The sequence below is a fragment of the Mesoplodon mirus genome, assembly GCF_964341445.2.
Source record: "Mesoplodon mirus genome assembly, chromosome: 6".
NCBI classification, from domain to species: domain Eukaryota; kingdom Metazoa; phylum Chordata; class Mammalia; order Artiodactyla; family Ziphiidae; genus Mesoplodon; species Mesoplodon mirus.
The window spans coordinates 144151511-144166273 of record NC_138982.1 but is presented as its reverse complement, the minus strand read 5'-3'; the positions used below and the strand labels follow the sequence as shown (position 1 = coordinate 144166273).

The 14763-nt window shown below is 54.3% G+C and overlaps 1 protein-coding gene across 3 annotated transcripts in view; it reads right to left on the bottom strand.

Annotated features, from left to right (window-relative positions):
- Positions 1-2038: 2038 nt before the first annotated feature.
- The window catches only part of SLC37A1 (solute carrier family 37 member 1), a gene marked incomplete at its 3' end in the record, with an annotated part of 68225 nt that continues 55500 nt past the window's right edge, over positions 2039-14763 (bottom strand). For 2 of the 3 annotated variants that reach the window (XM_082625326.1, XM_082625325.1), the window contains exons 17-18: positions 13568-13646; positions 7489-7718 (exon numbers count right to left, since the gene is read on the bottom strand). In XM_082625326.1, the coding sequence (XP_082481452.1) occupies positions 7489-7718; positions 13568-13646 (309 nt within the window). Of the gene's footprint in view, positions 3003-3820; positions 3886-7488; positions 7719-13567; positions 13647-14763 lie in introns of those variants that run through there. The other variant, XM_082625327.1, reaches the window with a different exon arrangement.

Sequence of the window (14763 nt, the reverse complement as noted above, 5' to 3'; positions counted from 1 at the left end):
ACTGTACTCCAGTAAAATTTTTTATAAAGGGTGAGCAGAGAGGGGAGTAAGCATTCACAAACTTCCACAGCAATGTGGCAGAGTGCTTGTATGTGTATTGAATCTAATGATAAAAAATTATGACTTGTATTCTTTTTCCAGTAATTTATCTTTATTGGATTTTACAAGCTGGTGATCGGAGGGGGTTCTGGTGTTTGACTTTGAGGGGCTCTTTATTATGGCGAGTTTCTAGGACTAGTTTCTCTTTCCTTTGTGATTGGAGGGCTGTAGCCCTGCCCTTGGCTCCTTCACTGCCCCTGTCACAAGCTTGCATTTCAATCATCCTGGGCATTTTTTTTTTTTTTTTTTTTTTTTTTTTTTGTGGTACGCGGGCCTCTCACTGCTGTGGCCTCTCCCGTTGCGGAGCACAGGCTCCGGACGCACAGGCTCAGCGGCCATGGCTCACGGGCCCAGCCACTCCGCGGCCTGTGGGATCTTCCCAGACCGGGGCACGAACCCATGTCCCCTGCATCGGCAGGCGGACTCTCAACCACTGCGCCACCAGGGAAGCCCATCCTGGGCATTTTTTATGGATTTGAATAGGAAAATCTTACTGACATATAAATCAAGAAGGGCAGAGTTACATTTCCACATGAATACAAGCATGCAGGCACCACGGCTGGCTATCTGCAGAAGGATATTATCCCAGCTACTGCGCGGAATGAAACAATGATGTAGTTTTATACTGAAATCATATACTTTTTTCCTTAAAAGTCAGGATGAAATCTTCCATCATGGACAGAGAATGCTTCAGCCAAGCGGCTTTAAAAAAATAGCCGTGTGTGAGCCTCCTTTTCTAAAGGGGTCCACTCTCCCCTCCAAGGGTGCTGTTTGCTGTCCCTTTGCAGGCTCAGAACAGCTGTCCCTCTTCCTCTGTGGGTTGTGGAAGATTTTCTTCTAATACCTTAGTGCCCTGGGCTGGGAAAAACAACGATCGCCTCCTAAAAAGCTTTCTTTTGCTGAACCACAACAGAAGGTAGCTATTCTTCGGCGAAGGTGCAAAATTGAATTGGGTTAGCTCAAGACCTCACCTGGGCATCTGAGCAGCTCAGGCCCCAGACAGAACTGTGCTCTGAGGCGGGAGCTCCGTGTCTTCTCCTGCCCTTGTTGATGCACTTTAGTAAAGAAAGAAGGACAGAGGCCGTATGGTAGCAAGAGGGCCGCAGCCTGCAGGGCACAGGCAAGCTCAGGCCACCACGATCCCTGGAGGCCAGGCGAGGAGGCTTACAGCCCTTAAGGGCAGGGAGGGAGAATGACGTGTGGGCCAGAGGCAGAGGATGAAACACAGGATGCCGGAGGGACAGGAGGATGAGGCTGAGGGAACCGTGTGCGCGAAACGGTGCGGAATCCACTGGGCGTCGATGGAAATTTTATCTTTAGGAGGAGGAAACTTTCCAAGTGTGTAAGTAACTCTGGTTAATGAAAAAGCAAGCTCCCTGTGAGGACCAGTGCTCAGAAGAGCCCTCACCTCGCCTGCCCTCCACTGGAGAGCGGGGACCACAAGATGGCCGTGATCTACGGCCAGACCCTGACCATGGCCCCAGGGACAGCCTGCCTTTCAGGGCACAGGTGTTAACACGCGGCACCCTGTCTGACAGAGACGTGTGTCACCTTAGAAGATGCCTGTTCTAAGAAGGACGTCTGAAAGCCTGCCCTGAACTGTGCAGTGTTCAAGTGCAGCCCTGCCCCTGCCGGTGTGACATTTCATCGTCAAGGATAAACCTTGGGGTATTCCTTGCATCACATGATTTACAAAATCTCCAGCCGCTGGCTTTGCTGGGGCCTGGGCACGACCTTCTGTGTAGACTGGGGACTTGTCCGCAAGCAGGTGACCCCCTCTCTGCTGGAAACGGTCTCTGCTTCCAGCTGCAAAACCCCGGACTGTGTCCGACCCTGAGAAAACCAAGACCACGAGGCTCTATTTGGAAGTTTTCTTTTTTGAATGTAACGGAGATGTGAGCAGAAATAACTGACATTCTGCCTGAGTTTTTTTTTTTTTTTAAACATTTTATTTCAAAGGTCAACAACCGAGAGGCAACACCCGAGGCAACAAGTGGTCAGAGAACAATCGGAGTTTGTCTGAATCAATAACAAGATGCCACGTATGTTCCCTAAGCTTTTGTAACACATTACCCATTTCAATAAATAAATTCGCTCCAGTGCTGTGTCGCCAAGGACAGGCCCAGGTCTGTGCGTGGCGTCATGGGGGAGACAGAGGGCTGGGCTGGGGGCCCGGCCTCGCCGCGTCCCCCCCGTGACCCCACCTGGGGCCAGTGGCTTTGGGGCCCTTGGGGCTCCGGTGACGGGAATCCCCGGGTTTCCGGGGCGGCTGCCTGTCCTCCAGCCTGTCCACAGGCTTTGACGGCTTCACCGCAGTCCACCCTGGACCGTTTCCGGGTGGGTGCAGAGCAGGGGGAAGCGCTGGGGACATCTTTTGGGTGACATGATGGGTCTGAGCTCTGTCTTGGTTTTGATGCAGGCGTCAGCTTTGTCCTCGCAGAGGCGTCTCTGCTGTCCGCACCCCGACTGCCTGCAGCATCCTGACTGTCCCCCGGCACGTTCCTGCCATCTGAGCTCCACCCACTCCGACATCCCGCGCTGAAATACCTGAGAGAGACCGAGGCTCCCCTGGGCGCCGCACACCAGTCCCGGCCGCTGCCACGCAGGATGCGGAGGGGCCACCCGGCGCCCCGAGGTGCCAGTGCGTGGGGCTCAGCGGGCGGCAGCCAGCACTGCCCACGAGCTGCTCCACCACTGCCGGGGAGCTCCACGGCCCAGCTGACATAGTACTAGGATTTCTCAAAGTGGCTTGTGTGTCTTTCCCAGGTGAATGTGCAAAAGGCAAGGGTAAATCACTCTTTTCAACACAGGATCCTTTATTTGAACTCTTCCTTGAAAGACAGTTTGTGGAGGACTGGCCCAGCCTCCCTCCACGGGACTCGAGGGGTCAGTGCTCCTTAAACCTGCAAGAGGAGGGTGAAACAGCAGCTGGTCACCCAGCCTGCAGCGCTCAATGCATGCCCCAAGCGCAGAGCCTGGAGCCTCTCCCTTCCCGTCCTGAGGCCTTGGGGACAGAAAAGGGGAGAGGACACAGGAAGGCGGAGCAGAGGCAGGCTGAGCCTGGGAGCTGCTCTGTTTGTCCGAAAGCTGCAGCTCAAAGAACAGAACAAAAGAGGCAAATTTCCCACATTTTTCCCCTCCATTTTGAGGAGAGATTGCTGGGATCGTATCCACACCAGGTACTGATTAGGAAAGGAAAAATGAGCGTGAATGAGGCGTGCGGTGCCAGGGACCACGGGGGAGGTGTGGTCTCTTAGGAGAAGCAGGTGCGGCAGCAGACAGGCCGGGCTGGCGCTCAGAGGCTGAGGGGCTGAGGGGCGCAGGGGGCAGGGGGCAGGGCGCAGGGCGCAGGGGGCAGGGCGCAGGGGGCAGGGGGCAGGGCACAGGGGGCAGGGGCGCAGGGGGCAGGGGGCAGGGGGCAGGGCGCAGGGGGCAGGAGGGAGGGCGCAGGGGGCAGGGGGCAGGGGGCAGGGGGCAGGGGGCAGGGCGCAGGGGGCAGGGGGCAGGGGGCAGGGCGCAGGGGGCAGGGGGCAGGGGGCAGGGGGCAGGGGGCAGGGCGCAGGGGGCAGGGTGCAGGGTGCAGGGGGCAGGGGGCAGGGCGCAGGGCGCAGGGGGCAGGGTGCAGGGGGCAGGGTGCAGGGGGCAGGGCGCAGGGGGCAGGGGCGCAGGGGGCAGGGGGCAGGGCGCAGGGGGCAGGGCGCAGGGGGCAGGGCGCACTTACAGAGGTTGGTTTCCCGTCGCCGACCCCGGGCAGCTCAGCTCCTTGTGTATGAGGCGGAGCAGGAACTGCACCCAGAGCAAAGACAAGGCCACGGTTACTGCTGGGGTTGGGGGGGGGACCCTGGGGGTGGTGCCCTGCTGACACCGGGAGGGTGCCGGAGCAGCCCCGACCCCCGGGAGCCCAACCCAGCGGGCGCTCAAGGTAACTGTGTCTGCGGCTCTCCCGTGGGGCACGGGGGACCGGCTGCCCACGGAGGGGCCTCTTCCTCAGAACGTAAAGAACTTAAAAGCCTCAAGCAGAGCGGCGGGAGTGCCCCGCACAGCTGCCCACGGGCCAGGTCCCAGGGCAGGGCTGCTGGGCACTGAGTCCCGTGTGTCACTGCGGAGGTCGTGCTCCTGGGAATAAAGCCCTTAGGACAGATTCCAGCCAGAAGGATGTCTGTTTAAAAGGAAACCAGTCCAGTCATAAAGTGTCCACATGGGAAAAAAACAGAGAGTGAGGACAAGGTGACCCATGGTCACGGTGACACTGCGGGAGACTAGGGTGACTGAGGACCAGGCGAGGGTTCGCAGCCAGCGGCACCGGAGGCTGCCCGGCCACCCTTGGAGCAGCCCTGTTTCCTGGGGTAGCTTCCCCGGCCGTGCCACCTCAGGGCCTGCTGGTCGCCCCACCAACTTCTCAGACGTGACAGAAGCGGCCGTCTGTGTGCACTGCCCAGCAGGGAGAGGGCCTCTTGGCCCCAGAGCCCACCCAGGTGGCTGCAGCCCCGTGAGACGGGGGCCAGAGGGAGAGGGGAAGGCCTGGGGCTCGGAGAGCAGGGCCCCAGGCGTGATCACAGCCAGACAGTGCGCAGGCCCCCAGGGTCACCTGCCGGGTTCGTGGAGCTCCAGCCTCAGACGTGGCAGGAGGTGAAACTGGCCTACTGACCCCAGAAGAGAAGAGGCGTGTCTGGTCTTTAAGGCTGAAAAGACTGTCCTCAGGGGAACCACCGGCCGTCTGCTGACTGTCCTTCTTGCTCTATCTCCCGCAGCGATTCTGGCTGTAGTCTCTCATCTAACCTAGCCGGTGCCTCGGCCTCGCAGTTATTGTTTTCCTGTTATGTTTTCCCTTTCATCCTTTCTGACATTTCAGGTGAGTTTCCTGTAAGTAACTGGAGTCGGGGTTTCCAGGCCAGTGTGCCGTCCGCTGGCGACCACAGATCCGCTTGGACCCTCTCCCACACCCCTCACACCTAGCTCCTTTCTCTTCAACGACTGCTTCGACCTCAGGTTCTCCAGTTTCTTCCTCTGGGACTCCTCCTGGATGGTGCTGGGCCGTCTCATCTGAGCCTCCAATCTCTATCTGCTCCCTAGTATTTTCCATCTTTCTCTTTCTGGGCTGCATTCTGGATGATTTCCTTATACCTGTGTGTCACCAGCTCTGTCTTTTTTAGTTCTTGTTCTTTGCACATGAATTCAGGTCCTTCTTTGCCATCTTTAGTAATTTTTTTTTCATCTTTTTTTAATTGGAGTCTAGTTGATTTACAATGTGGAGCCAGTCTCTGCTGTACAGCAAAGTGACTCAGTTATACACATATAGACAATCTTTTTTTTTTTTTTTTTTTTTTTTTTTGCAGTATGTGGGCTTCTCACTGCTGTGGCCTCTCCCATTGCGGAGCACAGGCTCCGGACGCGCAGGCTCAGAGGCCATGGCTCACGGGCCCAGCCACTCCGTGGCATGTGGGATCTTCCCAGACCGGGGCACGAACCCACGTCCCCTGCATTGGCAGGCGGACTCCCAACCACTGTGCCACCAGGGAAGCCCTAGACAATCTTTTTTTATATTCCTTTCCATGATGGTTTATCACAGGATATTGAATATAGTTCCCTGTGCTCTACAGTAGGACCTTGCTGTTTATCCATTCTATATATACTAGTTGGCATCTGCTGACCCCAAACTCCCAATCCTTCCCTCCCCCACTCCCCCTCCCCCTTGGCCACCACAGTCTGTTCTCTATGCCTGTTTGTTTCTGTTTTGAAGATAGGCTCATTTGTGCCATATTTTAGATTCCACATATAGGTATTATCATATGGTATTTGCCTTTCCCTTTCTGACTTACTTCACTCAGTATGATCATCTTAGTAATGTTACAAGTGTTTATTTTTACAGTTTATCTGATAACCCTTTTACCTGCCACTTGGGGGTCTGTTTCTTGTGCGTGTCACTCCATCACAGCAGGCCGTTTCCTACTGTTTCCTGATTTGGGAGTGTGAGCTCATCTGCAGCTGGGTGTTAGAGACCCCACGCAGCGGGCAGTGAGCTGTCCCTCTCACATGGTTTGGGATTTGCTTCTGCCGAAGAACCAGGTACATCACCACCCTAGAACCAACTTTACTTAATTTTTTTGTAGGTGTTATGTAATATTTACATAATGCTAAGTTAAAAAATGGGAGGTTACTGTAAGCAGGTCCATGGCTAAAAGTTCTCAGGGAAGACTTCCCCCCAGTCTGGCGTGTGGGCTGAGACGGCACAGATCCTGGCTGTCTTCTGTACCAGTGTGCAAACGTGCATGCTTTCACTACACGCAGGGACCCCCGACGGTCCGGGCTTGACGAGGGGTCTCCACTTCCAGCTCCGCATCCTGGGCCAGCCCAGCACCTCGCCTCTTAGTCCCAGGGCTGTGGGAGGGGAGGCATAACCATCCAGCCCCTCAATTCCTGAGACCGACGACTCACCCTGGCTGCTCCAGCATCAGCTTGGGTACTTATTTTAGTTATCTTTACATTCTGGGGTCCTGGGGATATCCTTTCCTTTCTTATGAGTTTAGCTGTGCTTTAAAAGGAAGTTTAGTGTATATATTACCTGGTATTTCTGAAATTGAAGTGTTTTCAGCCTTAAACAGCCATAACGATGGAAGTTTCACTGCTACTTGGCGGAAATAATCTGGGGACTTAATTGAAGAGCTGCTTTTAACACCTAACAGGTTCATAAGTTGAGAGTTGGTATTTGATTCTGTATGAAATGGGGGGAGCTGTGTCTTAGGGCCTCCGGGAATGAAAATATAAAAGTTTCATTTAATTGATGGAGTTGATGTTTCCAAGATCCTCAGCTCATTTGTAATGGGATCAACATTCGGTTTTCCGGGTGATGCGGAGGAGACGGTGGCTTCAGGTCTGGGACCCTGCGCTGGGTGACCAGTCGGGGGGCGCGGTGGCCACTCTTGCAGGTGGCCGCTGCAGGGCTGTGCCGTCGGGACCGGCCTTCTCCATGCCGGGTAAAGCCTCTGACCTTCGTGTGCAGGAGGGGACACACGTGGGGCGCAGAGACCGCAGTGCTCAGCGCTGCATGGGCGGCCCTGGCTCCTGTTCTGAACTCCAGCCCTTTGGGTGCGGGAACTGGCCGCTTCCCCAGTGCGGCCGACTCGGGGCGGGAGGGGTACGGGAGCAGTCGTGGCACCGGGTGGGAGGCCAGCTCGGTGCACCGTCCCCTTTAATCCCCACAGTGATCCCGTCCCTGGTGCTGTTATTCTGCCCACTTCACAGGTGGACGCTTCAGAGCAGAGGGGCTCAAGAACCCGCCCGAGGCACACACGAGCCCCCTCTCAGCCTCTTTCCCATCCTGCTGGAAACCACCTGCTGCTGCTTCGGACATCTGTTTAAACCAGAGAAAGGGCCTAGGACCACGAACATTTAGGGGTCTGTCACCGGCCCAAACTCTGCCAAGAGCCGCAGGAGTCTGCAGGAAAAAGTGCCACTGGTGTTTGGCGGACAGCCACAGAGACACTCGTGAAAGCTGCTTGGGTGAAAAGCAAGATGACTCACCACTAAGGCACAGGCGTCTGCAAACATCAGCATGTAGAACACGTTGCTCCATCCCGACGGGGAGAGGAGCCCGGCCAGCAACGGGCCCAGCGCTGCTCCTGGAACGAGGCAAAGGGACACGCGTGGTGCTGTGTGCAGAAAACTCTGGAACCGTGACTACCCAATACCCAGGCCCAGTAAATATACAGGAAGGTGCTCAACACCGTACTCCTAACTTAAAAGAGCACATTAAGGGGACTTCCCTGGCGGTCCAGTGGTTAAGACGTCCAGCTTCCACTTCAGGGGGCACGGGTTCAATCCCTGGTTGGGGAACTAAGATCCCACAAGCCACGGCACATGGCCCAAAAAAAGAAAAACCACATTAAACGCTAAAATTTCACTCTCACCTGTCAGATTGATAAGGGATAAAAAAGCCTGGTACTTGTACTGGTGAAGGCAGAATTGGTACAAGCTTTTTTTGGACGCAAATCTAAAAATGTGTCTTCACTTTACAATAACCATTCTTTTGACCCAACAATCCCATTAAAAAATTATTATAAAGTAGTCAGAACCTAATGCACAACCTTAGACATTCTTATGCTATAAAAATATTTGGTTAAATATGAATAAGGTTCGTAGATGTTAATACTGTACCACTGTTAACTTCCTGATTCTGATCATTGTACTGGGGTTATACCAGGAATTCCTTGTTTTGGGGTAATACACGCTGAATACATAGCTATTGGTAAAAGGGGCAGCATGTCTGCAATTTACTCTTAAGTGGTTTGGGAAAAAACATGCACGTGTATATTCATAAGTATATATGCATGTGTGTATACATATGCGCCCGTGTGTGGGTGTGTATGTATAGAGAGAGACAGAGAAAAGAGAGAGAGAGGGAGGGAGAGGGAATGATAAAGCAAATGTGATTTCTTTGTACTATTTTTGAAACCTTTTTGTAAGTCTCAAATTATGTCAAAATAATTTTTAAAAAAACGATAAAACAGGGCTTCCCCGGTGGCGCAGTGGTTGTGAGTCCGCCTGCCGATGCAGGGGACACGGGTTCGTGCCCCGGTCCGGGAAGATCCCACATGCCGCGGAGCGGCTGGGCCCGTGAGCCATGGCTGCTGAGCCTGCGCGTCCGGAGCCTGTGCTCCGCCACGGGAGAGGCCACAGCAGTGAGAGGCCCGCGTACTGCAAAAACAAACAAACAAACAAACAAAAAAACGATAAAACAAAAGAAAGCCAATATTCCTCAAAATATCCAAAGAAATCCGTTTAAGAATGTTTGTTGCAGCAGCGGTTTATTTTCCTAAGAGAGACTGGAATCAGTTATGAAGCGCGCGTGGGATGGTTCAGTGGCTTGCAACAGGAAGAAGCACGGAGAATCCACAGCAAGTTGCTGAGAGTTAACTGCTGAGCGGCAGGACGATGAGGGTCTTTCTTACGTTAGACGTCCTAGCGTTGTTCTCAGTGCTCACAAAGCGTGCTTACTACGTTCACAATCGGAGAAGCAGTCGTGTTTCTTGAAAGTCACAGAAGGACTCCAGGGAAACGTGGCTTGTTCACACGGCTTATCTCTTCCCTCCCGAACACCCCAGGATGAACCATAGCTGAGTTAAAGAAAATTAAAACCCACAAGGAGACGGGTGGATGAGAGAAGGCGCTGCTTGTGAGGATGGGATTTAAAGGGCGTGACTGGCACGGTTTTCCTTGCTCACGAGAAGGGGCCGGGGACTCCCAGCTCAGAGCCAGACTGCCCAAGTGCACGAGGCAGGGGAGCGGGGGCAGGAGGAGAAAACGGGATCTGGCTGAGACTCTTCTATAATGAACTGTTAGATACGACCCTCCGGCCCCTCTGATCCCAGGTTTCTCCTCCTCAGCATCACTACACAGTGATCACCCCCACACACACCCACCCCCCAGGAGAGCAGAAGCTTAACCTTGCCTCCCAGTGGCAGTGAGGTCACACCCCTGTGGGTCCTGGGGGGGGTCTCCTCCTCCAGACCCCAGTCGGACCCCGAAGACCAGCAGTTGACATGCCCCCCGTGCAGAAAGGGCTTCTGACGAGTTCTTAGTGGCTCCGTCTCAAATATGAATATATGACGGGATGGCCAAGGTTCACCTGTGTAGAGGAAAGCCTCAATGTGAAAGCAAACAAGCTGGGAGGAGGAGGAATCTGGAGGAAATAAAGAAACTGTGGAGAAGAACATTCCCAGGAAAATGTCATACCCTCCGAGAACTAACAGAAAAAGAAGTTGAATCATGCGAAACTCCCACTTTTGTGTCTGAAAACCATCCAACTTCAGCAATTTCACAGCATTCAATCTCACAACACCGCATCCAAGAAGTAAGAACAGGATGCACTAAAAGGGCAGAGTGACACTAATGAATATAACATTGTGATGCCTGAACTAAAAAGTTCAGTACGGAAGTTGGAAAGGAAAGCCAAGAACAGCTCTGAGAAAGTAGAGGACAACCTCAAAGACATCGTCAGGCAAGGAAAGAAGAAAATTGAAGGATGAATCCAGAAAGTTAAACATCCAACAAATAGGTTTCCTAGGAAGACAAAAACAGTAGAGGAGACTCGTCAAAGAGAAAACACAGCACACTTTCCCAGGGATGCAGGGCATGTGTTTCCAGACTGGGTGGGCCCCAGGTGCCCAGGGCATGGGGGATGCAAAGAGGCTGCAGAGGTACAGCGAGCCCGGGGGCCTCCAAGAGGAAAGACCAGAGGTCAGAGGTGGAGGCCTGGGCTAAGGGTGACAACGGGCTTCTCTGTGGTGACAACGGGAGCTAGAAGACACCAGAATTCTGGAGAAAAAGGACTCTCAGCTAGAATTCTATACCCAGACTATCCACCAAGGGAGAGAACTGAATCCAGACCCCACAGACTCCCGAGCTCTCAAATCTGCCTCCTGCAAACTATTCCTTGGAAGCTACTAGGAGACGTTTTCCACCAAAGAGGAGAAGTAAACACGGGATCTAGGAAACAGGGGTCCACGGTGGGCAAGACATGAAAGGGGCTTGCAGGAGGGCAGTACAAGCAGATCTGGGATGAGAGCCGTGTCCTAGGCAGAGCACAGGGGTCACGTGGCTGCAGAGCCCCTCACAGGCTGCCGGCCATGCTGGAGAGGAAGGAACAGCCGAGACAGAAATGTAAACAAAAGGGAAAACAGGACATTTGTTACTTTGGGGAAAAACAAAAATGTGCATATTAAGGGTATGCAGTTAAAGTTTATCTCTGGGCTCAAGAGTGAGCGAAGTGAAGCAGTCAGGATGGCTGGGGAGGAGGAGAGGAGGGGCTTGGGGAGCAGGGTCCCCAGCTTCCTCACCAGGAGGACAGCAGCGAAGGTCGAAAGGTGATGGATCAAGAAACCTGTCAATGTGTATGTATGTGGGGAAGACTGGAAAGACTGGTCGAAAGTGGTGGCTTCTAGAAAGAGGGGGCGGAGGGGGCGTGGGCAGGGGGCTGGCATTTTGCATTATAGCAAGTTTCTAAGACTGCTATCTGGTTTCTAAAGTAACACTGTGTGTTACTTTGAGAAAATAAAAATTAACTTGAAGAAAGTCAGGGCTCTATTTAATCGCTCTGCATAAACATATAGAAACAGCCAGCCTTGCAGCCCACCGGGATGCCGTTCTCAACCCTGCGAATGCACCACACACATGAACTGGTGTCCCTGCAACCGTCTGGCTCTGGTGAATTGCGAGAAGGCACCAGCTTGTCCACAATTAGTCGAGCTGTCTCCGTCGGAACCAACATTTACAACATCTAATAAATACATCAGGGTAAACGCCCTTGTGAACAAAATTTCTGCTGGAACAGTGTGCATTCCCGCTTGAGCCTGGCTTTGCTTCCATCTACTTGGGCAGCACTTAGGCAGAGAAACAGTGGGGGAGACACAGTGGTGTCTGCATGCCTGCATGCCGTTTCCATGGCAACCACCTCCCCTGTCCCGGTGCACTGGGGCTGCCAGAGCCCATGGAGTCTCAGTCTCAGCCAGACCCCGGATGCAGGACCTGCAGCGAGCGCAGAGGTCAGGGATGGTCTGAGTTAGCCTCTACCCTCCTTCTGTGAGGGGTGACAGGCATCCAGAGCTGGGCTTTGGTGCCTCCCGCGGCTCAGAGCCTGCCCCCGATTAGAGACGCAGAGTTTCTACCCTGGGCCAAGGACTTCTGCTTCCCTCTTGTTTTGAGAAGGAGATCAAGAAAAATGTATTCTTTAGGCTACTTCATAATTTCCTTCTTTTTAACCCCCCATCTTCTGCTTTAAAATGCAATCAGGGCTGCCGGCCAAGCTCCCAATTTGCTTTCAGAAAAGGGTGTCACAGTGGGCGCCGGACTGACTCAGACAGAGCCCTCTGTGGACAGAAGGTAGAGAGGATGCTGCCGGGTCACACAGCCCCTCAGAGCCGTGCTCAGCCCAGGAGTCTCCCGACGGCACATCTTCCAGGCCGTGGGAAACTTCTCAGGGGCCATGTGAGCCCGAGGGGGCGTGCTGGCAGGCTGCGGACACCCGTCACACGGCACGGCCCCCTTCCCCACCTCCCTAACCCCAGACCTGTACCCCGATTCCCAAGAGGTGCCCCCAAGGGGATGATCTCACCGAGAACATCAGAGTGGTGACCACTGTCACAGTGCAACACGAGCAGGGACTGGGGAGGCCCCGTCCCACGGAGCCGTGCAGGCTGAGGCCTCTGCTACCCGGCCCCGCATCTTCGAACCCGACAGCCTGGATGGGAGACTGCCCGGCCCACCTGCGATCTCCCGTCTTAGAGCCACCGGGCAATTCCTTCCTCACCCACTTACTGAGTGCCTGCTCCATCCCAGGCACCGTCTCGGGGCTCAGAGTACAAACGAGAATGAAACAAACTCCTGTCCTCCTGGGGCTTCCATTCAGGTGCAGGGAGAGAGGACAGTACAGAGCAGACAGGTGGACAGTGCTCCAGAGGAGGGTGGGCCAGCGGGCAGAGGCCGTGAGCCTGGGCAGGGAGGGGTCCGCACACCCCAGACAGGGTGGACCGAGGAGGGCCCACGGAGAGGCCAGTATCGGGTGGAACTGTGCTTACAGAGCTGCTTTTGTCCGGGAAGCGCTTGGTTTACTGCTACAAGGGTGATGCAGACCCCCCAGGGCCCCTCCCCACCTGGCCTGCCCTCATTGTCCCCCTACTTCAGGGGCCTGGGGCAGTAGGTGACACATCAGGATGCAACCGAGATCCTCCGCAGCAGCCATCGGGGCCACTCCAGCCCATCTCCCAGCTTCAGTTCCCGTGTCTCCAGAGAGGGGCCCTCGCCGACGCAGGAGCCCAGGGCAGGCAGCTCTGGGGTCTTGGCGGGAGGGGTCCCGCGGTCTGTGTGCTCCTCCCAAGAGGCTCAACAAAGGTCAAGGACGTTGCTGTCAGCCTTCTGACTCACGGATCAGGACGGGCTTGCTGTTTACCAGCTCCCATCTGCCCAGCTCAGAGCGGTGAGTTGCTCATTTTGCTCCTTTTCCCTCCAGAACATTCTACTGCATTCTCTCCAAGATCCTTAACGGGGCTGGTAACACCCGGAGGCTTGTGTGCCATGGGACCCACAAGTCCACCTGTCATTTATATTGAAATAAGATTCTATCTCCCTTGAAACAACCGTGATAAACAGTCAGTGGCCCAGCGGCCCGTGAGCCATAGTCTGCCCACCACCAGCTTGGAAGAAAACCTGGGTCCACCTCCTTTCAGACCGAGGAAACCTTGTTTTGCCAGCCACGTGCGCAGGTCTCCTCTGGAACCATCCGAACAAAGAGGATAGGCAGGGCCAGCCACCTGTTTGCTCTGGGTTTGCATGTGCTTTTGATCTGCTCACATTTTAAGAAGGCCAGCTGATCCTGATATCACCAAGGCAACTGGAATCCTGGGCGTCTGTTAACTAGGATGTGACGATGTGTCTCCCCTAGGGCCACAATCATGGGCTAAAAGCATCCACGTACCTACAGACCCAGTTCCGTCAATGATGGCGGTCACGGTGGCCAGGGCGTGGGAGTTTCCCTTCAGACTTTTATGAGTCCCCTAGAAGAGAGGGAAACACAAATGTGAAACACGTCCCAGCAACAGCAGAGCAATTGCTCATGATTTTAGATACGCTTTTAATTTTAGAATAGTCTTAGAGTCACGGAAAATTTGCAAAGAGAGAGCAGAGTGTGGCAAACCCTGCTCCCACTTTCCCCTGTGTTAACATCTTACACCTTTCGGCTGTTTCTCATGATGAATGACCCACTACCGAAGCAGTACTCACGAAAATCTACACTGTATTCAGACCCCCTGGGTTTTTCCCTAGTATCTAATTTAATCTCTCTCTGTCCCAGGATCCCACCCAGGACTGAATAACATTTAGTCGTTGTGTCTCCTGGGGCTCCTCTTGGTTGTGACATCTTCTCAGACTTTATTTCTGGGACTTTCCTTGTTTCTTGTGATTGGATGGGGTGTGGGTTCTGGGAGGGGGACCACGGACGTGAAGGGCCGTGCTCATCACCTCTTACCCGGCATCCATGCATCAATGCACCCCTGCTGGTGTTGATGGTGACCCCTGGCGGAGGTGGGGCTGTCAGGTTTCTCCCCTGAGAAGTTACTCTATTTCCCCCTCCCCACGCTGCCCTCTGTGGGAGGACATCCCTGTGCACAGCCTGCCCCTTAGGAAAGGGGAGGTGTTCTTCCTCCCCCAGGGCAGAGGACCTGCATAAACCCTTCTGTGCAGGTCACTTGTCTCTTCTCTCCCATTTATTTATGGAAACTACCTTCTAACAGGGGATTTTGTATTTCAGTGCAGTGTGTCCTTCAGATGTCTGCACGTGGCTACCGCACGAAATGACCGTCTTTCCTATCAGGTGGATGAGACAGCCCTGCTCTCTCAGGGCCCCTAAGGTCGACAGTCAAATGTCATCTGTAAGAAGCCTCCCCTCCAGGGAGAACTGGTCAGGAGCCCTTGTGGATTCCAAGGCCCTGGGTGGCCCTGCCATGGCATTCACCACCCTGTACCTGAACTACTTCTTTACCATGTTGGCCTACTACCTGGAGTATGTCCTCCCAGGGCCAGGACCCCACTGGGCTTGTCCCTGAAGTCCCCAAGACCAGCAGGGGGCTGGGCACAGAGGGGGCACCTGGGATGGGCTGGACTCTGCTGAGGCCC